This window comes from Nyctereutes procyonoides, unplaced genomic scaffold (assembly GCF_905146905.1).
Source record: "Nyctereutes procyonoides isolate TBG_1078 unplaced genomic scaffold, NYPRO_anot_genome, whole genome shotgun sequence".
In the NCBI taxonomy this organism is placed as follows: Eukaryota; Metazoa; Chordata; class Mammalia; order Carnivora; family Canidae; genus Nyctereutes; species Nyctereutes procyonoides.
In genome coordinates this window covers 7,564,461-7,589,945 of record NW_026575144.1, presented here as the reverse complement: position 1 = coordinate 7,589,945, position 25,485 = coordinate 7,564,461, and the positions used below count along the sequence as shown (strand labels likewise).

Sequence of the window (25,485 nt, the reverse complement as noted above, 5' to 3'; positions counted from 1 at the left end):
TTGGGATAGAGAAAGAAGAATTCAGTTCTGGATACACTGAGTTAAAGAGGCACTTTTAGTCATCCAGTGGAGATGCCCAGTAGGCCCTGGATATGTGTAGGTATGGAGTTCAGAAGACAGAGTCTGAGTCTGATCTCAGCATGCACCTCCCCAAATCTGCCTTCTACAGTTTCATTTTGAAGGAGTCAATGTATTGGCTTCAATTAAAATGAATGGCTAATAGATTAGGGCACTTTTAGTGAGTAGTTCTTTTATTTTTTTTTGTATTTTTATTTACTGCATGATTATTGTACGGATAACCAAGTACAAATTTTTAAAGTAAGTCCCACACCCACTGTGGGGCTTGAACTCAAAACCTCAAGATCAAGAGTCACATGCTGTAACAACTAAGCCAGCCAGGCACCCCTGTGGTTCTTAAATTTAATCCCATCCCTCTTGTTCCCTAGAATATTTTAAGAGGACAATTTCAGAATATTTTTTTCTTGAGTCATTGCAATTATACCTAACATATACAGCACTTTTTACCAAGTGAACATAACATTTAAATCATAGAAATGCCTAAATACATAAATCTTCAGGGTATGTTGACACTGATTATTTTATAAATCCAATCATAACTTATATGCAGCTTCATAATGGACTCTTGAATTTTTTTTTAGAATTTTTAGTCTCAATGGTATGAATAAGGAATAAATTACCTCTAGTTAAAAAAAGCAAAAAATTAAAAATTAAAAAAAATTTTAAAATTTTAAAAAAGCAATATCAACAAAAGCCCAACCAAAGGAAAAATCACATTGTAATTTCGCTAACATGTTGTTTATACTATATACTATTATATTATGCTAACACAGTAGTATAATTTTAGGAAGAGTAAACAGTTTGAACTCATCCAAATTTTCAGTATAAAAATAATATTCACTAACTTTAAGTGCCTAGACAAAATTAAATATCTTAAATATATTTTAATTTCATAACTAGCTTAGCAAAGTAAAGTCCCAAGGTTAAAAAAAAAAGAGAGACAATAAAGACAACTAGAATGAATACAGACAGAGGAAGACAAAGTGGCAAGGCTGTGTGTGAGAAAAAGAAACAACCAGAAAGCTGTGGGAGAAGAATAAGAATAAAAGCAAAGAGACACCATGGTGGTAGGGATGGGTGAGAAGGAAGGAGAGGTAGGTGACAAAGGTTGAATTTGCACTGAGGAAACATACAGCAAACATCAACTTCTAGCCCATGAAAGATTGAGGTCTTCAGACTCTTAGTGCCTTCTACCTTAAATCAGAACTCTACTGTGGGCTTTGGTAACCTGACCTATGCTGAGAAAGATGCAAGATCTCCAGATCCTGTAATAATGAGAAAGGGAAGAAATCCATGCTTTGTATTGTTTTGGAGTAGAACATCTGAAACAAGAATAATTCATATTTTTGGAGGCACCAAACTAATTGTCCAACTTGGGGAGGAAAGAAGAAACAATCTTCTAGAAAGATCTACCAGGTGACTAAATGAATCTTTGCACTTTACTCTCTGATTATTCAAGACTTATTTATTCCTTTGCCTATATGCATACTACCAAAGACCAGTTGAGAAATAACCATGGGAAATGGCCAAGGCCAATGAACAACTTTTTTCCTCCCTGTGTCATAAAAGGGGAGCCAAAATGCTCAGATTACAGAGCTCTGCTTGAGTTGTGGGACCAGGGAAAGAGCAGCTGTCATCCATGATAGGTGTCCAATATTAAGAAGCACTCTCCTGATATACAGAGAAAGCTGGATGCTGTGCTCTGATTATTTTTCAGCCTAAACGACTCTCCAGGTTTTGTAGCCAATTCCTGCACACCTGACCACCTCAGTGGTATAGCTGATTAAAATCTGCTATTAAGATAATGAGCTATTTTTCAAAGCATTTTCATTTATAAGCAGATGTATTTTGCAAAGCAGAAGGAAAATTGAATATACAAGAAAATGGGGGGGGGTCTGTATCTTTACTAGGCTCATGCAAGATTAGTTAGAAAAACTTAGTCAAAGAAGTTGGTACCAAAGCTCCACAAAGAGCCACAGAAAAATATGATCCTCAGGGAACTGGAAGAGATAGTGGAGGCTGTTCACCCTGGGCTTAGGGGGTGGTAGGATGGGGGGGTGCAGAACAGTGTCAGACACCAAGTATCTGTCCAGGCCATCTGATTGCTTCCGGACTGCACTCATCGTAAGCATGAAAGAAGGAATAACCAGGAAGTTTTTTAAATGACCATAATGTATGGGAAACTGTGTGCAAGGGTTAAAGGGTATATGAAAACTTTCTGTATCATTTCTCAATTTTCTATAAACCTAAAACTCCTTAAAAATAAAATCAATTAATTTTTTTTTAATGACTATAAACCTACTAGTTAAAAGCCTGGTCTCTTGAGTTAGAGCCACAGGGTTGGTCTGAGATGCCACTTGCTCACAATTGTTATGTCCTTGGCCAGGCAAGGCTCTTCTAACACAGAATCCTCATTTGTAAAGAGTTGTAGCAAGAACAAATGGGGTAACTTGTTACCACAGTTGGCCTGCCTTAAAAACTGAATTTAAAAATCTTTTTAAAAATAATAACCTGGCAGTTTAAGCTGCAGGCTGATTTTTTTCTCTATAAAGCAGTTATAGAAACAGCCTCAGAGAATATATTGTCATCTACAAATTTTGAAATCATTAAAAAAATACTTTCCTTGGAAAACAAGGGGTAATTTGAAGCTCTCTGAGATGCTATAAAGATGGTTATAAGAACATAGGAGAAATATTAACAGTAAAGATCATTTCTAGCTCAGTTATATCATAGATTTAGCAAAGGATAGATTTTATGGTAACAAATGTAGTTTCAACCTGAATAGGAGGTAATTATTTGACCATCAGCTCTATAGATTATTGCTGTTATAAATATCTTTTGCTAAAGGGAATTAGTGTAATGTCAATCATATGCAAGATTCCAGAGGAGATCTAGGGAATGAACAGTACTAATGGTATTTCCAGACCTTCAAAGTAGTTAGGATTATGACAGCAGATAAAGACAAATGTAAGCATTATTAACTGGAAGAGAGGCAACATAAGCTCTATGGCAAAAATGCCCAGCTTTTTAAAAAGTAATAGCTGACATTTATTGAGCATTTACTAAGAAGAAATGTGCTAAGTGACTCATACGTATTATGCTTCATTATTATTACAATAATCTTAAAAAGTAGATACTCTTCTTTTTTCCCTCCATTTTAAAGAAAATGACACTCACACAGAGAGATCAAATCACTTGTCTGAGATCACCCAGCCAGCACATCAAGTTCTGCAAAGAATTATGTTTCTGAACAAGGCAGAGCCAATGAATATAATTTATTTGGGCTTTCAAGAAGTCCATGGCATGGTTTTTATATCAGAAGCTGTTTAAAAACAAAACCAAATGATGACTGAGCTAATGTTTTTCAGTGGATTACAAAATCCACTTAACAATATGCAGCAAAGAACAGAGTGAATTAGAATCTTTATGATGGACACGTCAGCACTAATCCTTGCAAATGGATCCTGGATTAATCTTATTTTAAATTTCAAAAATGGCATGGCAGAGGAAGTAGAGTCATGAGTTTGCAGATGATATTGATATTTTTCAAAGGATAAAATGCCAAGCAACCACAGAAGCAACTCATAAAGCATGGCTCAACAGTGACAGATGACCATAAATGTGGGCCAGTAGGTATTGCAGTTGGAGAAAACCATCCATGTACTCTTAATAAGCACTAAATGATTAGTTTGGTAGAGAATGGGATTTTTGGAATTCTAATGGAATACAGTGCTATGACAAAAAAAAAAAAAAGCCAAGAGTATGCATCTCTAGGAAGAGTTCAGAAAACAATTCAACATGCATAATATTTTGTATTTAATAAAACACCCTCATGTCCATATGTTTTTAGGTATTCATTCTTTTTTATTGAGATCATCATAGTTTCATATGTAGGTGTAAGAAATAATAGAGGGATCCCTTGGACACTTTGCCAATTTCCCCCAGTGGTATCGTATTTATAAATAAAATTCTATTTGACTCCATCTGGAATACACTATGCAGGTTAAGTAAATGCACATCAAGAAAGGCACAGGGTTCTAGAAATGGTTTAGATCACAGGAGCTAAAATAACTATGAGAAGGGATGCCTGGGTGGCTCAAAGGTTGAGCATCTGCTCAAGGTGTGATCCCGAATACGGGGATTGATCCCAAATCGGGCTTCCTGCAGGGAGCCTGCTTCTCCCTCTACCTGTGTCTCTGCCTCTCTCTTTTTGTCTCTCATGAATAAATAAATAAAATCTTAATAAAATAAAATAAAATAACTATGAGAAGACAGGTTGTGATAGGTAAATCAACTACAAATCTAGGTCACTTCAGGTTGACAAAGTTAAAAATGGATAAAGAAAACTGGATTTTCAAAACACATTAGCAGAGAGGATATGCATTGGCTACGGGCTTATTTCAAATTCTAGAATATTAGAACTATGGGAACTTAATATTTAGACAGGATAGCAAATAGCATAGTGTGAAGCACTAAACTATGAAGTCTAACTGGGAAAACCCTTCCCTTCCTTCCATTTCTTACCAACCTCTACCACTTAGTAGCTGTGGGATCTTCAACACGTTCCACTAACTCTCCAAGCTTATTTCCTCATCTTTCTTCTGGGGAAAATAATGCATACACCTCATAAGGTTGTGAAGATAAAATAGGAAAACCCAGATCACAATGTCTGACACAAATGAAAATGTCATTATTAGTCAATGCTAATGTCATACATTTAAAAGCTTTTAAAACTTTTTAAAAACTTGGCACTATTGACATCTTGGGCAAGATAATTCTTTGTTGGTGCAGTGGGGGTGGACATAAGGGGTTCCTGTGCATTGTAAATGTTTAGCAGCCTCCCTGGCCTCTACTCATTAGATGTAGCACTTATCTTTCAGCTGTAATACCAAAAATGTCCTTAGATAGCCAAATATCTCCAAGGCTGAGGGTTGAGATAGGTGGGTGGATGGATCCAAAATAATAATAATAATAATCAACCCTGGCTGAAAATCATTGCTTTAAAGGAACGAATTTAGGGCAAAAAGATGAAGTAGTACTTTCCATGGTGATCACCATTTCTTAGTTAAAGCAATAGGTGATACATACTGAAAATATAAAAAGTTTCAGAAAGTACTGAGAAATAACACATATAGATACACATAGACCCATAGTGAACAAAGTTTCTAAATTATATTTGGAATTGTGTGCACTTATGAGATTGAAGTAACAGAGACACCTTCTTACTAACTTTCAAACGTTGTGTGGGGCTGCTGCCAGATAGAATGAAACATCAAGTCAGGTGGATAACCCACCTAGTGGGACACCAGAGATGCCCCTATGTTCCAAAAAGCCAATTATAAACTCCACCTGCAGCAAGAACGCATTTCATAGCATCCTTCAGAGAAACACTAGAGCACTATATTCTAGAAACTGTTCCTGAATCTCTCATAATTACCAGGGGAGCTTTGCAAACATGGACATTTCCAGGCCTCATCCCTACATTTTAATTTTGCATTTTACACCTATCTGTAAGCTAAGTTAGTCCTCCTAAGTAATTGGGAATATCTGATCCAGTCGACAATGCCTTGAAATGTGAGAGAGAAGGTCAGGTTCCCTTGAACTCTGCCCCATCTTAACTCTGACATCAGGAAGAGACCGACACACCATGCAGAACTCTTTATGTGAATAATTATAGCCTATAACTTGATACATTACATTAGTTTTTGCTAACTATCAATGTTAGGAACAAAGCTCTTACCCAAATAGAAAGTTTGAAAACCAAGATTTTACAATAAAAGAATTAGGAACTGCTGTGGTTTATTATTTCTGGTCTTCAGTTATATCTGGTGACAGCTTCTGCTACAAACTCCATTCCATCAATTACCCATGTTCAGACAGAACAGGGGGTTACTATGCTTAGTCATGTGGAACAAACAGTCCTTCTGCAAACTCTGAAAATGATAAGCACTTGAAAAGACAATGTTCATTCCATTTTCTGTTCAACAACATCAGAACAGATCCTTACTAATGCAACGGAGGAAGCACTGGCTTCTGCTTTAAGAAGCTACGATGTAGTTGGAAGGATTTGAGCCTATGTGTGGTAAGGGTTTCCATCTCAAATTATGCAATTTACAACCTCCAGGTAGGGTGACCAGTTGTCATAGATTAACTGGGACTGAGAATTTCCCAGCATGTGGGACTTCCAGTGTAAAACTTGGACATTCCTGGACAAACCATGACAACTAGTATCTTATGTACATTCCTGAAGTCATCTTGCAGCTGGTTTCCTCTCTATCACTTTTTTCTACATACCTCTAATCTGTCCCTGTCCCTTGTCCATGTCCCCATCCCACCTATTTCTAGCCTGAGGACTTGGGTGCTTGAGCACTTTTCTCCTCCTAAAATAAAGGGACTAAGCTGACTAGTCACAGACCCTGCATTTTAAGTCCACATAGTCCAGGAAATTGAGGTGAAGCAGAATCAGAGAGAATCTGAGAGAACTTGATCTTCTCTCTAATTCAAGACACTTAAATAATGGTTTCCACTATTTGGGAGTGTTTATGAAATATAAAGATTACAGGACTTCTACCTCAGACTGTCTGGAGATGAGGACTAAGAATCCCCATACTTAAAGACCTTTCTGGTAATTATGATGTGCAGGGAAGGCTCATGAGCAATATTTAGAACACAATGCTCTTCCAGGAGTGCCATGAAATGTGTTTTTGCTGCAAGTGCAGTTTATAATTGCATTTCCAGAATGGGAACACATTTCAGATATTTTACTAGGAAGGACTTACCTTTGTAACCCATAAACCCAAGTTAAAACCCAATATTTGGATCTCAAGATAAAAGACTATAATACTTTCCTCAAACCATCATTTCAAATGCCTACTGCAAAAGTTACTACTTATCAAGCCATTAATTGAGTTTAAAGTAAGCTTGAAACCTATTTAAGTCACATCAATTTATAAATGCTTGCCTTTACTAGTGAATTTGCAGCATATTATATCCAGATATTCCTGTAAAAATCACCTGTTGAGCTTTGTCTTTGTTATACCAAATACTGAAATCAACAATTAGTAATTGAATATTTATATATGCATGTAAGGCTCAGAGCTAGAGGGCAGACTTTGGGAAGAAAATTTTAAGTTACTATAATCTTTTATAGACTTATGGCCATCTATACTAATCTCATGTGATCACACTCTCAACAGAGATTTTTACACATATAAACACTAGCTTCAAGGTGGTCAAAGGTCACTCCAGAAATCCTTTAACAGTTCCTGAGCCTCTACAAAGAGCAGACATTTCTTCCTTCTGAGTGACACATAGATTAGAAAATATATGACCAAAAAATCAATTAAATAAATTATTAAAAAATATATATGACCTTCCTATAAACACTAATCTTGAAAGCCAGTAAGACCTAATGATCCCATAAATTAATCTATGAAAAAATTAATCTGTGAAAGCCTATTCCAAATGCCTGCCACTTTGGCAATATCCCTGCCAAATGAAGAGACTCTTTAGGTCCCTGAAAACATCTAGCCGGCGATTCCCAGATTGTGTCACAGGGTTATTGAAAAATTAGAAAAGAAATGTGTCAGATAAAGTACAAGTTTCAATATAGGGGCTGGAGCTTCTTCACTCTCATGCAGTCATGTTGGCTACCTGAGACTCCTTATACACAAGCTCTACAAAATGAAAAACATCAAGATAGATTTTTATCTTTGAACGCTTGCTGGAAATCTTGGCTAGTGTGTGTATACACCACCCCCCCCAACACACACACAGAGTGAAAATCTTTTTTATAGATTCTCTTGGAAGGGCTCTGGGACATCTCAGATTCACCTACATTTTGGAAAATCCAGCCTCCAACCTACAAGCCACCTCTGTAAAGAGTCTTTTGTCCATTTCTACCATTTAACACTTAATAGGAAATGTATTGATGGTTCCTTTGTATGGGCAATTCCATTATATGAGGTCTGCTAATAAGGGTGTTCAAAATCCTGCCCATCCAGAATGAGAAAATGCAAAACTACTCTTGACTCTTGGAGAATATAAGACACACATAAAAGTCAGGTTTTAAAATAGAAAAGATATATCTATATCCAACATGCAAATATTTTGTAACTCTTTGCCAGATATGGAGATACAAAACATCAGATAACTCAAAAGTCAATTTGTATCTGGCTTAAGACTTCTTTATGTGTTTTATATGTTGTTTGTTGGGGTTGGTGGGAGAAGAAAAGTGTGCCTAAAATCTGACTTAAAACTCTAATTGGATTGACATTGGGTCCTTCCCACTTTTACGTGCCTTTTATCAAAACACAATGGCCAGCAGAGCAAGGGGAGGTCACCAGGAAATAAAGATAGCCAACTAGCCACCTGCATCCATTGGGAAATAATTTACCACTTACCAGCAGGGTTACACTAGGCCTCATTATCCTTACTGTGAAGCATATTATTCACAAATCAGTTTGAGGATTTAATATAAAATATATAAAGTACTAAGAACAGTGCCTAGATCACAGAAATCTTTAATAATAGTAGTTACTATTAGCGGCTTTATTATTAGCCACTATTATTAATATACTTAGTTATTAATTAGCATAATTAATAAACACTGAGGTTGATGGTTTTACCTACTTAGACTATATAGATCTGTTTTAAGCAGTAATGTCTTAAATGAGCTATTTCTGATGACACTGAAATACATTATCTTTTTAAATTTCTTCCTTCAATTGCTGGAGAAAAAGGACATTTCATGAAGCAAGTTCACCTAAACCTATTTCTACTAGCCATCCAGAAACCAGTCTGCAAAACTCTGACCCATCTGGGTTATAAAAAATAAGCTGTGCTCTCATTTCTACTCACATAAATTAGTGTTTCTTTCCTAACTAAGTCTTCCTGGAAGTATCAATTTGCCTTCTGCTTCTTAGCCAATCTACCATCCCTGGGGTTAAAACCAGAGAACTTATCAGACAAATGAGAACCAGTTTTGAGAATTTTCAACACAGAAGTTAATGAGGAAAAAAACTGAGACAGAAAAAGACAATATAGGGTCAGAATGAGCTACACCACTCACCTCCACTTTCCCTGTGTTGATGAATCATCTTACAAATAGGTAATAGAAGAAATCAAGTAGTAATGTTAAAACTCTCCCATCACTGAATACCGCAAAAATACCGTAAGTATCAAGACAGTACAGATTATCTACATCCAATAACAGAAAATAAGCACACCACTCGTTTGTCACAGGAAACCAGTTAGGAATTCACTAGGACCAGGAGTTGTGGTGAGTGTTTTTCACCTGACACCTTTTTATGTGTAAATCTGATGCTTGGCTCCCAGCTGGAAAGAATGCTCCGTATCAGAACGCACCTTAATTCCTCCGTTCCCTCTCAGCTCCCCCCACTGCAACTCAAGTACCTCTTCAGCTTTTTGGTTGCACCAAGCATGGTTTCCCACAAGAAGCCAGGTTTAGAAAAGCAACAAGAGGTTGAGAGTACAAGTGAAGACCTGCTCCCAGCCCAGCCTCTTACCTGCAGCATCTGCGTCTTCCTCGGGCACACTCTGGGTCGACGCTGGGGCTGGGTCCTTGAGTCCATGCACCTGAGCAGCTTCCTCCTGGTTTGTCAAAAATGCAGAACACAGATCAGTTTCCAGGGCTTGGAGCTTCAGCAAGGAATTCTGCAAGCAAAAGCAGAACATCAGGCTAGCTAAGTAACTGCCTAATCCACAACGGTGAGTCCGCAGCTCCTGCAAAACACCTTCCTCCAGCGCCTGGCAAGGGGAGAGTCTCAGCTACAGCTGCTTCAGGCAGGGCTGATTGTGCCAGAATCAGATACACATTATTCCACATGCAGCCTCAGTTTCTGCCTCATTGCAATACTAACGTAAATGGCTTTATATGTCACACATGGGACTGGTGATTTCGTCAGCAGGAGACGCTGCACCAGGAGAGCCAATCTGAGACAGTATCTGCTTCCCGGGTGCTTGAGGCTTTACGCTTTGGAAGTGTTTCATTCATTGTGCTGACATCAGGAGCAAGTGACATTAGGCCCCTCCCAGGCTACCATTCATAAAAGCCAGCATCCCTTAACCACGAAGGCTGCAGCAGACTGCAGTGCATAAAGAGTTACTGCTGCAGAGGCTGCCTGGCATCTGGGAGGTGCTTCTGAGCTCCTGATATGCATCTGTATGGGGGGGGGGTGTATGCATGCACATGCACATATGTGTGTCTTCCGAAGTTGCTTCTCTCAATAGGATGGCTATAGCTGCCTGTACCAAAAGCAGAGTGGAGGGAGCAAAGGAGAGGGCCTTGGTCGCTGAGAGTGACACAGCGACTGAGGGAGAAGCAATTTCTTAGCTCCCAGAACAACCTTCCCCCACACCCTCCACACCCTTCATTTCTCATTTTAAATTTCTCCCATGGTTCTTAATAAGAACGGAGTCATACAGACTGACGCACGTATCCTGCCATGATGCAGATGCCCAGCAAATTAATTCCCCTGACCAGGTGAAAGTGAGTCATGCCTGAGGCCTTGGCTGGATTCCACTCCCCTGCAACAGGAAAGCTCTGCAGGCCTCAGCAGCGTCTCCACCCACAGGGCTCCTGGCAGGGGTGGCTACTTGGAGTGGAACCATTGATCCTGTACCTACTATGACCCTCCAGGATATACTTACTCTACTCACACCCTACCCTTCACATACCCTACTCCCCACACACCGTCATACCCAACCACTACACCCTACTCCATACACATACATCCTTCCCTATCCCACACATACCTTAACACCCTACCCTATATACACCTTCACTTCCTGTTCTCCACACCTGCGTGCCCAACCCCCACACCCTCACACTACTTTGTGCATATATTTGACCCCCATATACACTTTCATTCCTACCCTTCACTCCTTTATCCCCTACTACACACATATATACACACACACAGAAACACCCTACCATACACCATATATAATCCCTTATACTCAACTCCCACTCTCACATCTATTTAGTACACACACACTCCCCTACCCAAATATATACCCTCATACCTCACCTCGTATAAACATCCACCTCAAACATCTCTTCACACCAAACCCCTCCCCCCACACAATACCCACTCCCACAAACATATCCTCATCCATGCTGTTGATATGAGTAAATACAAGCCCACAGCAGTCTTTTCAAAGCAGTTCACTGCTAAGAGGGCTCCCAATACCTCCTTTGACGTGCTCAGAGATGAAGGCATAAACCTCCTCTGTGCAGGGACTGCTGAATAAGAGCCCACAGCTCAGATGAAGCATCTACCTGAGGTCAGGTCACTTTTTTACTGGTCCCTTCTCCTTTCTGGGATGTTCTCCTAGCACCTAAATGTGGAAAAGCCCAAGGTTACTGACAGGAGGGGCAGAGGAGCAAGGGCACCAAGTTTCTGAAAAGAGTTCTAGGCATCTGGGAGACAAAAAGAGTAACTCCAGACAAGCTTCCTACTGGAGGACCTTAGAGATCAGAGTGACCTTTCAAAAAAGAGCAAAACTATCCTGAAAATTAAGAAACGATGACATGTGAATGTAAAATGGTGCAGCTGCTATAGAAAACAGTATGGCATTTCCTCAAAAAATTAAAAATAGAATAAGCATATGATCCAGTAATTCTGCTACTGCATATATACCCCAAAAGAATTGAAAGTAGGGAATCAAACAAGATATTTGTGCACCAATATTCATAGCAATATTATTCACAATATCCAAGAGTTACATTAAGGACTGATTTGTGTCTTCCTCAAGTTCATATGTTGAAGACCTAACCCCTAATGTAACTGTACTTGGAGATAAGGCTTTTAAAGAAAAAATGAGGCCTAAGGTTGGCATCCTAATTCAATATGATTGGTATCATTATAAATACAGAGAGAGAGAGAGACCAGGGATACACCCACATAGGAAAGGCCATGTGAGAAGGTGGCTATTTGCCAGCTAAGGAGAAAGGTTTCAGGAGAAACTAATGCTGCCAGCACCTTGATCTTGAACTTTTAGCCTGCAGGCCTGAGAAAATAAATGTTTGTTTTTTCAGCAACCCAGTCTGTAGCATCTTTTTTAATAGCAGCTCTAACAGAGCATTGGCAGACTAATACCAGGTAGAACCAATCCAAGTGTCCATTGAAAGATGAACTGATAAAATGTGATATACATACAATGGAGTATTATTTAGTCTTAAAAATGAAGAAATTCTGATACATGTTAGAACAAAGATGAAGCCTGATGACATTTGCTAAGTGAAATAATCCAGTCATGAAGATAATATCTAGGGTATAAGATTCATAGAAACAGAAAATAGGATGGTCATGCCAGGGCTGGTGGTGAGGGAAAAGGAGTTAGATTTAATGGGTAGAGTCTCAGATTGGTAAAATGAATAAAATTCTGGAGATGGATGGAGATGATGGTTGCACATTTAGTACCACTAAATTATATACTTAAAAATGGTTAAAATAGTAAATGTTGTTATGTATATTTTGCTACAACTAAAAAAAGAAAAGTAAAGAGGAGGGAAGAAAGGAAGGAAGCAAGTCCCTCCCTACATTTAGAGGACGGGTGTAGAGCCTGCTGCTCCTTGTAGCATGTGTTCTTATATGGTTACAAAGTGGAAGAGGACATGTCAGCTCTGCTACATCCTATGCATCTGACTTTGAGCAAAATTCTTTGCTATTCTAGACCTTAATTTCTTCATGTGTAAGAGACAAAAGAAAGAAGAAGAAAGAAAGAAAGAAAGAAAGAAAGAAAGAAAGAAAGAAAGAAAGAAAGAGAGAGGAAAGAAAGAAAAAGAAAGAAAGAAAGAAAGAAAGAAAGAAAGAAAGAAAGAAAGAAAGAAAGAAAGAAAGAAAGAAAGACGGGCAATAATATCAGTAACAATGGCACCTGTTCTCAGAATTAAATGAAAGGCATGAAATGCACTTTGTATAGCACTAGCATATGGCAAACAATCAAAGACTGAACATTAGGTTTATTATGAACTGTCTCCGCACCCCAGAGGCCATTGGGTAGAGCTCTGGTCACATGTGATGCCAAACTCTACACCAACTCTGAGGCCTTCACTCATCACTTTATCTCCAAGGGCCCCACTCTCTGCATCTGCCTATAAAAGGCCTGAGACTACATGACCTCTAAATTCCTCTCCAACTCTAAAGGAAAGGAAAGCAAACATGCAATATACTGAGGAGGGTGTACAGAATCTGGCACAGAATGGGTGCTTGGACAGTGTTTCTGGAACTGAACTAAGTGTTCCTGCAATACAAATAAATAGCAAAGAATTTCAATGCATAGGAGTAAGTCAGCTCACATTCAGAGGCCTCTTAACTCCCACAGGGAGTGAAGTATAATGCTGAGACCCAGTTATGGCTAAAAGTAGTAACTGGGTTGTCATTCATCCTCCTCTCTCACCTCTTCCTCCCTTGTACTCATACTGAAGCAAAAACAAGACTAAGTTTGTCAAGGGAGATCCATCTGTATGGCTGGTTTATTCCTCTCTGAGATAACAAGAGTAAGCTTAAAGGAATGGAGAAGAAAACAAGTGGCAAATGAAACAGGAGAGAGAAGGTATAAGACCATCTCTAAGTAGAAGGGAAAAAATAAGCTGCTATTATTGAGGAAAAGAAAGCAGAATGGAAGAAACTCTTCAGACCTGCTGTCATCAACTATATTCCTTCTCCATCCCAAACTGACCCATTACCTGAAGATGATCTCAACATAGGAATTGAGAGGAAGGGGCTTGGACATCGTGTGTGGGGTGGGCCCCTAAAGGGACACCTCTCCTGATAACCAGGAGACCCAGGCCAGGGGTGTGGGTGGGGGCTTTATAAGCAATCTATGCCACCATCATATGTCCTTCCAGGGGGCAACAGAAGCCTGTCTCAGGGCTGAGCCCCAAAGGGCCACCCTTGAGAAGGCCCATGGACTCACACTGCACACATGAGGGTTATGCCCCTACACAGATTGTAATACCACACATGCAGCTCCCAGCTTCTGGCAGCTTTTAATGCACAGAGAGTTGCACTAGGCTCTGGTGAGACTGATATCAGCCCCTTCCCCATGTGGCTTTCAGTCTAGTGGGGAGGTGTCCAAGAAATAAGCAAGCAAGTCAAACAACAAGTTTCTACTGTCACAGGGTGATAGAGGAAAGAAACCATAAACCAAAGGAAAGAGTAAGCACTTGTTCAACTCTGCTTATGTCTGACTTAGTGGCTTTAATGCAGGAACACATTTTCCCCCTACAGAAAAACTAAGGTCAGTAAATCCCTGGGGTCCTGGTGCTACCCTTCTCTCATTAGGACCTCCACCCCCTATAGACTGCCCCCAGCCCAGCCCTCAGAGCCGGCCTGCTAGCACTTTTCCAGATTCACATCCCAGGTCTCCATGGATAGATCTTTAGGATCTTCAAGAAAATTGACAAAGGCTGATGAATCCTCTAAAGAACAATGACTATCTCTCCTTCCGAGGTCTCCCATTTGGATATGAAAGAAACCAAAGAGAAGTCTGTGAAACCTAGGTGTGGCTTTCTAAAAGCTAATTTTCCTCTTTTGCATAATGGAAAATATGCTACTTGTTTTAGAAAATACTCTATTCACTTTTCTCTCCTATGCAATTACCAGGTCCCTCTTTAGTTGGGTTAGAATGGAGAACACCCACACCTTAAATACTATTTTAAGGTGCCTTTGTGTGCAATTCACCAGTTGCAGAGTAGGGACAACTTACTTTTAATTTCTGTGAAGAAATTTAGTGGTCCTCTCATATACTTTTATACTTTTATCTGAAAACTGTATGTAGATTCTCTATGGTGATATGAAGATCAATTTGAGTATTTGCTCAAAATTGGAGGTATAACTGGGTTCCTGAACATTACCAGTTCTACTTACTGTTTTTCTTCCCTAATTTTAATGTTTTCTGTGTATATTTCCTTCATTGCTCACCTCTCCAATGCACCCCCCCACACACTACCCTTTCTTTCCATCTACTTCCTGACTCCACCTCCCCAGGCCTGATTTAGCTATAGTTGCTTCACAGTCAAATTTCTCTCAAATTCTTGAGCCAGTTCTGATTACCTTATCTAAACAGCACCTCCCAATTTCTCTGGTAGTATCTTGTTTATTTCCTTTCCAACGCTCATTATAATATGTAATTTCATTCATTTCTCCACTTGTTTATTGGCTCTTTCTAACTCCAAAAGGGCTGGAGCCAGCCTCCATTGTTCACTACCATACCTAGCACAATAAGTAGTGCAGCAGGAGCCAACCAATAGAAGGATGACCATTGAATTTTAGTTTTAATTTCCTGGACTCTTTAGGCCCCTCTGAGTATCCAATTTCAAGCTTCCCTGCTGCCTGGCCCAGAAACTTTAAAATGATTACAAATCCCTAGGGAATTTGTTAAAGATGTGCATTCCCATTGAGAACATCCCAGAGATTCAGATTCTGTGGTCCAGGGTAGGGTCATTTAGATACAGGAGGTCTGAGGTCCATACTTTGAGAGATATAGCCCTATGCCCTAGGGATTTGACTCTAAATGCTTGCCTGCTTAGCTCCACCTGCCCCAGGAACAATAGTTGGTTGAGCATCTGACTCTCAGTTTTCCCAGACTCCTCACCCTCTGACACCCTCACTAGCCTCCTGCTCTGGACACCCCTTGAGGGCTGCTCCTCCTCCATCCCACCTCTCTCTGCATCCAAACACATACCAGGACACATAAATTTTGAAGTGCTCAGAAGCAAGGCAGTGCTGCCTCCTAAATGTCTGTTGCTGATCTCTGAATGTTCTTGCCAAAAGAAGTGGGACTTCTTCCAAAGGTGATGACTATAAGAAAATGCCAAAAATTCTGCCTAAAAACTATACTTAATAAGATGGTATCGTCTAAGATGGGGATGTAGGAGGATCCTGAACATATCATATCCATATCAAATCTATAGCTACCTAAGGAACCATCCTTTCTGAAAAAAACCTGTAAACTAGCTGAACAACTTTTCCACAACAAAGGACAAAAGGGCCATATTGAGAAAGGTAGGAGAAGCAGACAGAGCTTGCCAAAAAACCCCACCCCTAGCATGGTGATCTACAATCAGCAGGGATCTCACAAATATAAAGCTTCTCCCTAAGGAGCAAGGGCTTTGTGTCCTACATCAGATACCCCAACCCCTGGAACCCACAATGGAGATATAAACCCCCAAAACATCTGACTTTCAAAACCACATCCAGGAAACCCGGGGGACTGTAAAGAAATGACTAACTGACTAACTTACATGCAGACTAACCCTAGGGACTAGCACAAAAGCAGCAGTTTATAGGGCACCTGGGGGACTCAGCTGGTTGAGCACCTAATTCTCAGTTTTAGCTCAGGCCATGATCTCAGGGTCATGAGATTGAGCCCTGTGTTGGGTTCCACACCCAATGGGGAGTCTGCTTGAGATTTTTTCCCCTTTGTCTCTCCCCCTGCTTGTATATGCTCTCTCACTCTTTCTCTCTAAAATGAATAAATAAACCTTTAAAAAACAAACAAAAGCAGCAGTTTGAAAAGTGCCTAAACTAAGGCACTCTAAAGATTCATTTCTTATTTTTTTAAATATTTTATTTATTTAATCATGATAGACAGAGAGAGAGAGAGAGAGGCAGAGACACAGGAGGAGGCAGAAGCAGGCTCCATGCCAGGAGCCCGACGTGGGACTCGACCCTGGGACCCCAGGATGGCGCCCTGGGCCAAAGGCAGGCGCTAAACCACTAAGCCACCCAAGGATCCCCCAAGATTCATTTTTTAAATCTTAAACCATCTACTAGAGGGGCAGGGACCTATATGGACTCTCTATGGGGACAGAGGCATTAGCAGGTGCCACTTTTACACTCTCTAACTCGATAGTATAGGCAGTTGTGCCCTATCCCTGCACTCTCCCACTGCAGTGCTAAAGCTGGCAGGCACACCCTGGCCCTGCAGTCTCCCACTGTGATGCTATGGCCTGCAGGTACATTCCAGACCTGTGTTCTCCCACTGCCTTGCAAAGGCCAGTGAGCATGCACAGTCCACGTAGGGAACACTCCTTGATCACTTACTCTTCTGGCCAACCACAATTATGTTCCTGAGTTCCACAGGACAATAACAATCGGAGACAATTCTTGGCAGACTACTACTACCCCTATGGGAATACAAAGAGTAGACTGAAAGACACTCCCAGTCTTTCTTTTAAAAACGCATGTTTACTTGTTCTAGACCTTCAGCATGAGGGACAGGATTCAGGTTTGCCAAAATCTAGAGGCCTATGGGGCTATTCTCAAGGAACCTAGACAGGGACACCATCTTTGCATTCTGCTTTGGCCTTGCTATAGCACATGCCAATATCTTCTAGAAAGGAGCATCCATACTTATCTGAAGCTCTGAGTTTTGCACTTGTCACCCAAGGGATACCAAATGACCTGTCTGGAAACCAGCAGGATTTACAACTGTAGTACCACAGGAGTATATATTTATATATTTGCAAACTTTAAAAGTTGCTGCTTGACAGTCTGGCTTCCAATACCTGAAACTAGGTGCTGACTGAGATCTCTCTCTTTGGAACACTGTCAAGTCTTGGCACACCCTCAACAAATGGGACCTGCCAAGAATAAATGAGGCTTCTTAGACAATTGCAAAGATTCTAGAGACAACCAAGAACCAGGGTAGGGTTGAAAAATAAGGTTCATCTCTTATATAAGGCCCTCCTTCAAGACTCAGAGAGATAGCTGTTTCCCCTAATACTTGGAAAAAAAAAAACAGAGTCAATCAAACTGGAAAAACAGAAGACCATGTTCCAAATAAAAGAACTAACTAAAACCTCATGAAAAACAACTTAATAAAATGGAGATAAGTAATCTACCTAATACAAAAAATTCAAAGTAATGGTCATAAAGATGTTCACCAAACTTGGGAGAAGAATGGATGAAGCTGGTGAGATAAAGAATATAAGAAAGTACCATATATAAGTCACAAGTCTGAAGAATTTAATAGTATTGAAAAATACACTAAAAGGAATAAAGAGTAGATTAGAGGATAAAGAAGAAATTATTAGTGAGCTGATAGATAGGGTGGTGGCAATCATTCAAACTGAAGAGCAGAAAGAGAAAAGAATTTAAAGAAATGAGGATAGTTTAAGGGACCTCTGGGACAGCATCAAGCATACTGACATTCTCATTATGAGGGTCCCAGAGTGAGAAAAGAAAGAGAAGCAAGCAGAAAACTTCTTTGAAGAAATAACAGCTGAAAACTTCCCTAGCCTGGGGAAAGTAACAGACATTCAGGTACAGGAAGTAAGGAGAATTCAAAATAAGATGAACCCAAAGAGATTCACACCAAAACACATCAAAATTCAAATTAGGGGATCCCTGGGTGGCGCAGCGGTTTAGCGCCTGCCTTTGGCCCAGGACGCGATCCCGGAGACCCGGGATCGAGTCCCACGTCGGGCTCTCTGTATGATGCCTGCTTCTCCCTCTGCCTGTGTCCCTGCCTCTCTCTCTCTGTGTGACTATCATAAATAAATAAAAAATTTTTAAAAATTCAAATTAAATTTTAAAAAATTAAAAATAAAAAGACACTCTGAAAAGCAGTAAGAGAAATCAATTTGGGGTAAGATTTTATTTACTTATTCAAGAGAGACAGACAGAGAGAGAGAGAGAGAGAGAGAGGCAGAGACACAAGCAGAGGGAAGCAGGCTCCATGCAGGGAGCCCGACGTGGGACTTGATCCCAGGCCTCCCTCCAGGATCACACCCTGGGCTGAAGGCGGCACTAAACCCCTGAGCTACCTGGGCTGCCTGAGAAACAATTTGTTACATAAAGGCAACTCTTCCCCCAATGAGGTTTTCAGCTGATTTTTCAGCAGAAACACTGTAGGCCATAAGAAAATAGCACAACATATTCAAAATGCTGAAAGAAAACAAAAACACCTTACAACTGTGGATACTCTTTTCAATAAGATTACCATTCAGAATTGAAGGGGATATAAAGAGTTTCTCAAGCAAGAAAAGCAGTTCTTTTCTGAACTGACAGAAAAGAAAAAAAAAGAAAAGAAAAGGAAAAGATCATAACTAGAAATATTTGAAAGAAAAAATCTGATGCTAAAGGCAAGCTAAGAGAAAAGCTAATGGATCAACCATTTATAAAGCTAGTATGAGAGTTAAAAGACAAAAGTAGTAAAATTAACTAAATCTACAGTAATTGTATAGGGATACACTAAATAAAAATATGTAAAATATGACATCAAAAATACAAACTGTGTTGGAGGAGGAATAAAAATGTGGCACTCTCAGAATGCATTTGAACTTAAACAATCACCAACCAAAATAGACTGTTATATACATAAGTGTTTATATAAGAAATTCACAGTAAGCACAAACCAAAAACCTATAATAGATACATAAAAGTAAATAGAAAGGAATACAACATAACACTACAGAAAATCATCAAATCACTAGTGAATGAAGAGAAAAGAACAGAAAAGAACTACAAAAACAAACAAAACAATTAACAAAATGGAAATAAATACATACCTATCAATAATTAGTTTGCATATAAATGGGTTAAATGTTTGAATCAGAAGACAGGGTAGCTAAATGGAAAATGGAAGGAAAAAAGCCCAAAAAACAAGACCCATCTATATGCTGCCTGCAAGCCATTCACTTTAGATCTAAAGATACAAACAGACTGTAAATGAAAGGAGTGAAATATATTCTGTGCAAATAGAAACAAACAAAAATCTGGAATAGCAATATTTATATTAGATAAAATAGGCATTAAAACAATGTTGTAACAAGACACAAAGCAGAATGTTACATAATGATAAAGAGAACAGTCAAAAAATAAGATAAAACATTGTACATATATATTTATGTACCCAACATAGGAGCACCTAAATATATAAAGCAAATGTTAACAAATGCAATGGGAGAAATTGACAGTAATATAATAATAGTAGGGAACTTTAATATCTCATGGGTAAATCATCCAGTCAGAAAATCAATAAAAAAACACTGACACTGAACAACACATCAGACCAGATGGACTTAACAGATACACACATAATATTCTGCCAAAAACAAGAGAATACATTTTCTTCTCGAGTGCACATGTAACATTCTCCAGGATAGATCACCTTAGCCCCAAAACAAGTCTCAATAAATTTAAGAAGATTGAAATCATATTAAGCATCTTTTCTGACTACAGCACTATGAAACTAGAAATCAACTACAAGAAGAAAACTGGGGAAGCACAGACATGTAAAGATTAAACAATGTACCGCAAAACAGCAAATGGGTCAATGAAGAAATTAAAGAGGAAATCAAAAAACACCTTGAGACATATGAAAATGAAAACACAGTGCTCCAAAATATGGGACACATCAAAAGCAGTTCTAAGAGGGAAGTTTATTATGATTCAGGCCCACCTTAAGAAACAACAACAAAAAACTCAAACTAATATTACACCTAAAGCAACTAGAAAAGAAGAACAAAGTCCTAAGTAAGAAGAAAAGAAATAATAAATCTCAGATCATAAATAAATAAAATAGAGACTCAAATTAATAAAATTAAGAGCTGGGGTGAGGCAGGAAGATGGTGAAGTAGATTCTGAGCCCATCTTATCCCACAGCAACACAGAAATAAAAGCTAAATCTATGAAACCAGCTCTGAAAATGACCCAAAGACTAGCAGAACAAACCTTCCACAGCTAATCACAGAGAGAAAGTCACATTGAAAAGAGTAGGAGGGCAGAGACATAGTTGAAAACCAATCCTCCCCCACCCCCCAGGAAGACTAATCACAAATAAGAGAGACATCACAAGCATCAGACCCCACATCATGCACCCCTGGCACTGGGGACCCACATTGGGAAAATACATCCCCATAACATCTGGCTTTAAAAACCAATGGGCCTCAACTTTAGTAGCTTTAAAAGTCAGCAGGCTTCACTCTGGAAGATCCAAAGCATTATAGAAAAATTGAGAACCAACATAATAAATAACTTAAGCCCAAGACACAAAACAGACATATCAGTTTGAAAATCACCTGGGGTATACATGAAGGAGATTTACTGACTAATCTTAGAACATGTGATGGAGGGACAAGGAACTTCAGGAAATTTCTCTGGGAATATAAGTGCTGCTGGGTGCCATTTTTCTTACACTCCCCAGCCTAGATAGCCAGATACTTACAGGAGCCAGTTATAACACTCTCCATCTACCTTGCTAGTAATATATGCCTGCCCCAACATTTCCCTGAGGATCCACCCAAAACAACCTGCCTGCCTCCACAGGCATCCCTTCTAAGAAGCTCCTGCTTCACCACATCCTCCAAGCAGCCCTGGCAGAGGGGAGCAGCACCACTCCAATGTTACTCCTTCCCTGAAGAGTGAGGGAAATAATCTCACACACTAGTATGTCCCCAGTTCCAGCAACCATCTCTTAATGAGAACCTCTCAGTTGGCCCATCAGAGAACAAGTGCTCCCCATCTGCCTGCAACTCTGGCAGAGAAGCTAATGGTAGACAGCTATGCTGACTGCTCTCCCTGTCCACCAACAAGACAGCAGCAGCCTTATGTGGGCTTGTCAACAGTAAGGGAACCAAATCCTGTTCAGTGTACCCAGTGCAAATAAAGTGGGTCAGCTGGGCTGAAGGTGGTCAGGGCTCAGTCACATTAGTAGGGCACATGCAGCCAATACAGGCAACAGCCTTGGAGAGCTTGGTTCTGGTTACCAGGGCAGGCACTGCACTACAGGGCATAAGACCTCTTCTACATAAGGCCACTGCTTTCAAGATCAGGAGACAGGGCTGACCTACCTAACATATAGAAACAAACACAGTGAGTTAGACAAAATGAAGAGACAGAGGAATATGTCCCAAATTAAAGAACAAGACAAAATTACAATAAAAGAGCTAAATGAAATAGAGATAAGCAGTGTGTCTAATAAGGAATTCAAAGTAATGGTCATAAAGATACTCAATGGACTTGAGAAAGAGTGGATGAACTCAGTGAGAACTTCAACAAAGACAGAGAAAATATAAAAAAAAAAGGAACCAGCGAGAGTTGAAGAATTCAATGACTAAAATAAAATATACACCAGAGGAAATCAACAGCAAATTAGAGGATGCAAAAGAACAAATCAGTGAACTAGAATACAGAATAATGGAAAATAACCAAACTGAACAGCAAAAATAAAAAAGGTAATAAGTGAAAACCAGCTTAATGGAACCCAGTGACATCATGAGGCATAATAACATCTGCATTCTAGGAACCCCAGAAAAAGGAGATAGAAGTGGACAGAAAACTTATTTGAAGAAATATTAGGCAAAAATTTCCTCAATCTAGAAAAGGAAACAGATATCCAAATCCAGGAAGTATAGGGAGACTGTAACAAAATGAGCTCACAGAGGTCCCACCACAACACATGACAATTAAAATGGAAAAATGTAATAATAGAGAATTTTAAGAGCAGCAAGAAGAAGGAAACAGTTATATACAAAGGAAACCCCATAAGGCCATCAGCTGATTTTTCAGAAGAAATGTTGCAAGCCAGAAGAGAGTGGCATGATATATTTAAAATTGAAAGGAAAATACCTAAAACTAAGAATGTTCTACATAGCAAAATTATCATTCCCAACAGAAGAAGACATAGAGTTTCTCAGACAAACAAAAGTCAAAGGAACGTATTACCACTAAATCATCCTAACAAAAAATGTTAAAGAGAATTCTTTAAGTGGAAAGAAAAAGATCATCACTGGACGAAAACAGTATGAAAGGAAAAGAAATTACAAGTAAAAGCAAGCATATAGTAAAGGTAGTAAATTAGTCACTTACAAAGCCATTATGGAGGTTAAAACACAAAAGTAATAATAGTATCTACAAAAAATAGTTCAGGCATACAAAAAATAAAGATACACAAAATATTATATAATATACATAAAATGGGAAGAGAAGAGTAAAACTTTAGTGCTTTTAGAATATGTTTGAATTTATGCAACTATCAAATTAATATATATGCTATAGACTTAGATGTTATATAAAAACCTAATGGTAACCACAAATCAAAAACCTATAATAGAGGAGTATATGGCAGAGGTGGAGTCAAAATAGTGGAAGAATTGTGGTACCCTAAGCTTGTCTTGTCCTTCAAACACTAGATAGTTATCAAATCACTCAGACCACTCAAGAAATCAATCAGAGGTGGGAAATAACCAAAACTGCAAGCCTACAAGTAGAAAAGCAAACACTTTTTGGAAGGTAGGAGGTTTGGAGAGTAATCCTGGAGGAGATAAAACTGTGAACATGGTGGCAGGGAGGCAGCCCACTTTGTGGAGGCTACCACAAAGTACTATATGCAGTGGAGTACAAAAGCTAAACTTTTAGAAGTTCACTACTGTGGGGAATGTACCTGGCCTAAAGCTGCTCAAGTGGCTTTTCAGGCCAAATCCCAGGAGGAACAATGTGGTCTAAGGATCCCCTGGGTCACAAGATCAGGTGGTGCCAACATGCTGCACAGTTCCCAGGCATGGGAGCAGGATAGCCACCTGGGACCAGAGGGTCTTGGTGTCAGTTTTCTGTGTGTGATACCATAAACTGTGAACCACTGTGTAGTGGGGCAACAGCTTTCCTAGGACCAGCTGGAAAACAGCTAAAGCACTGTAAGACCCTCCACTGGGGGCAGCCCCGGTGGCGCAGCAGTTTAGTGCTGCCTGCAGCCCAGGGTGTGATCCTGAAGTCTCGGGATCGAGTCCGGGTTCGGGCTGCCTGCATGTAGCCTGGTTGTATCTCTGCCTCTCTCTCTCTCTCTCTCTCTCTCTCTATCTCTCTCTCTCTCTCTCTCTCCCCCTCCCTCTTGGAATAAATAAATAAATCGTTTTGTTTTTTTAAGGAAGAAACTGCTTTAAAAAAAAAAAAAAAAGACCCTCCACTGGAGGAACAGCATGTGTCTGTACCCCAAGAGTCCCTAAAATTTGGAGTTTTGAAAGTCAGACACAGGGTTCAACAGAAACACAACACAAGAGGGGTGATTGATTGCTCTTCTATAGGGCTCACCGAAGAGTAGAGGGTGGGAACTTTCAGCTCCAGGTCTAGAGAGTGGGGCATCAACATACTTATCCTGCCCATCAGGGCTAAAAGCCTTCAGAGAGCAAAACAGCGCCACCTAGTGGAGGCTGGTGTTATTTACATCAGTGAAGGCATCTTCCCACTGAAACAACTCAGCCTGACAATCAGTGCAGCTGGTCCTTCTCACAAAAGACCAGTAAAAACAGCTTGCTCACAAGTCTACTGAACATGGAGTGCTCCAAAGCTTCAGCTCTAGGAGAAACAAGATATAGTTTCTTTTTTACTTTTATTCCTTATTTTTATTATTTTTTTATTTTGGTTTTTCAATTCCCTTAAAAAGTTATATTACTTTTTTCTTAAGTTTATTTTTATATATTTTAATACATTTTTATTATTTTGTTTCTTTCATATATATGTACATATATATATAATACATGTTTTGGGGGGTTCTTTGCCTTTTGTTTTGGTTTGGTTTAGTTTGTTTCTCTTTCTTCTTTTCTGGACAAAATTTCTGAGAAATTCACTCCAAAAGAAAGAACAGAAAATAGAACTCATAGCCAGCAGCTTAATCAATACAGATATAAGTAAGATACCTGAACTAGAATTTAAAACAATTATAAGGATACTAGATCTATCCACAGAAACATGGCAGGCCAGAAGACGTGGCAGGAAATATTCAATATGCTGAGTGGGAAAAATATGCAGCCAAGAATTCCTTATCCAGCAAAGCTGTCAATCAGAATAGAAGGAGAGATAAAGAGTTTCCCAGACAAACAAAAGCTAAAGGGGGTTCATGACCACTAAATCAGCCTTGCAAGAAATTTTAAGGGGGAGGAACCCTTTAAGTGGAAAAAAACCCCAAAGGTACCAAAGACTAGAAAGGACAGAGAACATCACCAGAGACACTAACTCTACAGGTAACACAATGGCCCTAAGTTCATATCTTTCAATAGTCACTCTGAATGTAAATGGACTAAATATTCCAATTAAAAGAGACAGAGTGTTAGAATGGAGAAAAAAAATCCATCTATATGCTGCCTACAAGAGGCGCATTTTAGACCTAAAGACACCTACAGATAGAACCATTTATCATGCTAATGAATGTAAAAAGAAAGCTGGAGTAGCTATACTTATATCAGATAAACTAGATTTTAAAACAAAGACTGTAACAAGAGATGAAGAAGGAAATTATATCACAATTAAGGAGTCTATCCATCAAGATCTAACAGTTGTATGACGTGCCTGGGTGGCTCAGTTGGTTAAGCGTCCAATTCTTGATTTCAGCTCAGGTCATGATCAGAGTTCTGAAATCCAACTCCATGTCAGCTCCATG

General features: G+C 39.4%; 1 protein-coding gene across 7 annotated transcripts in view; it reads right to left on the bottom strand.

The window, feature by feature from the left end:
• Positions 1-25,485, bottom strand: part of FAM13C (family with sequence similarity 13 member C) — a 145,809-nt gene that overhangs the window by 28,326 nt on the left and 91,998 nt on the right. For 4 of the 7 annotated variants that reach the window (XM_055308965.1, XM_055308958.1, XM_055308959.1 and 1 more), the window contains one exon: positions 9,606-9,753. In XM_055308965.1, coding sequence (XP_055164940.1) covers positions 9,606-9,753 — 148 coding nt within the window. The remainder of the gene's footprint in view (positions 1-9,605; positions 9,754-25,485) is intronic. The other 3 variants (XM_055308963.1, XM_055308961.1, XM_055308962.1) reach the window with 1 other exon arrangement.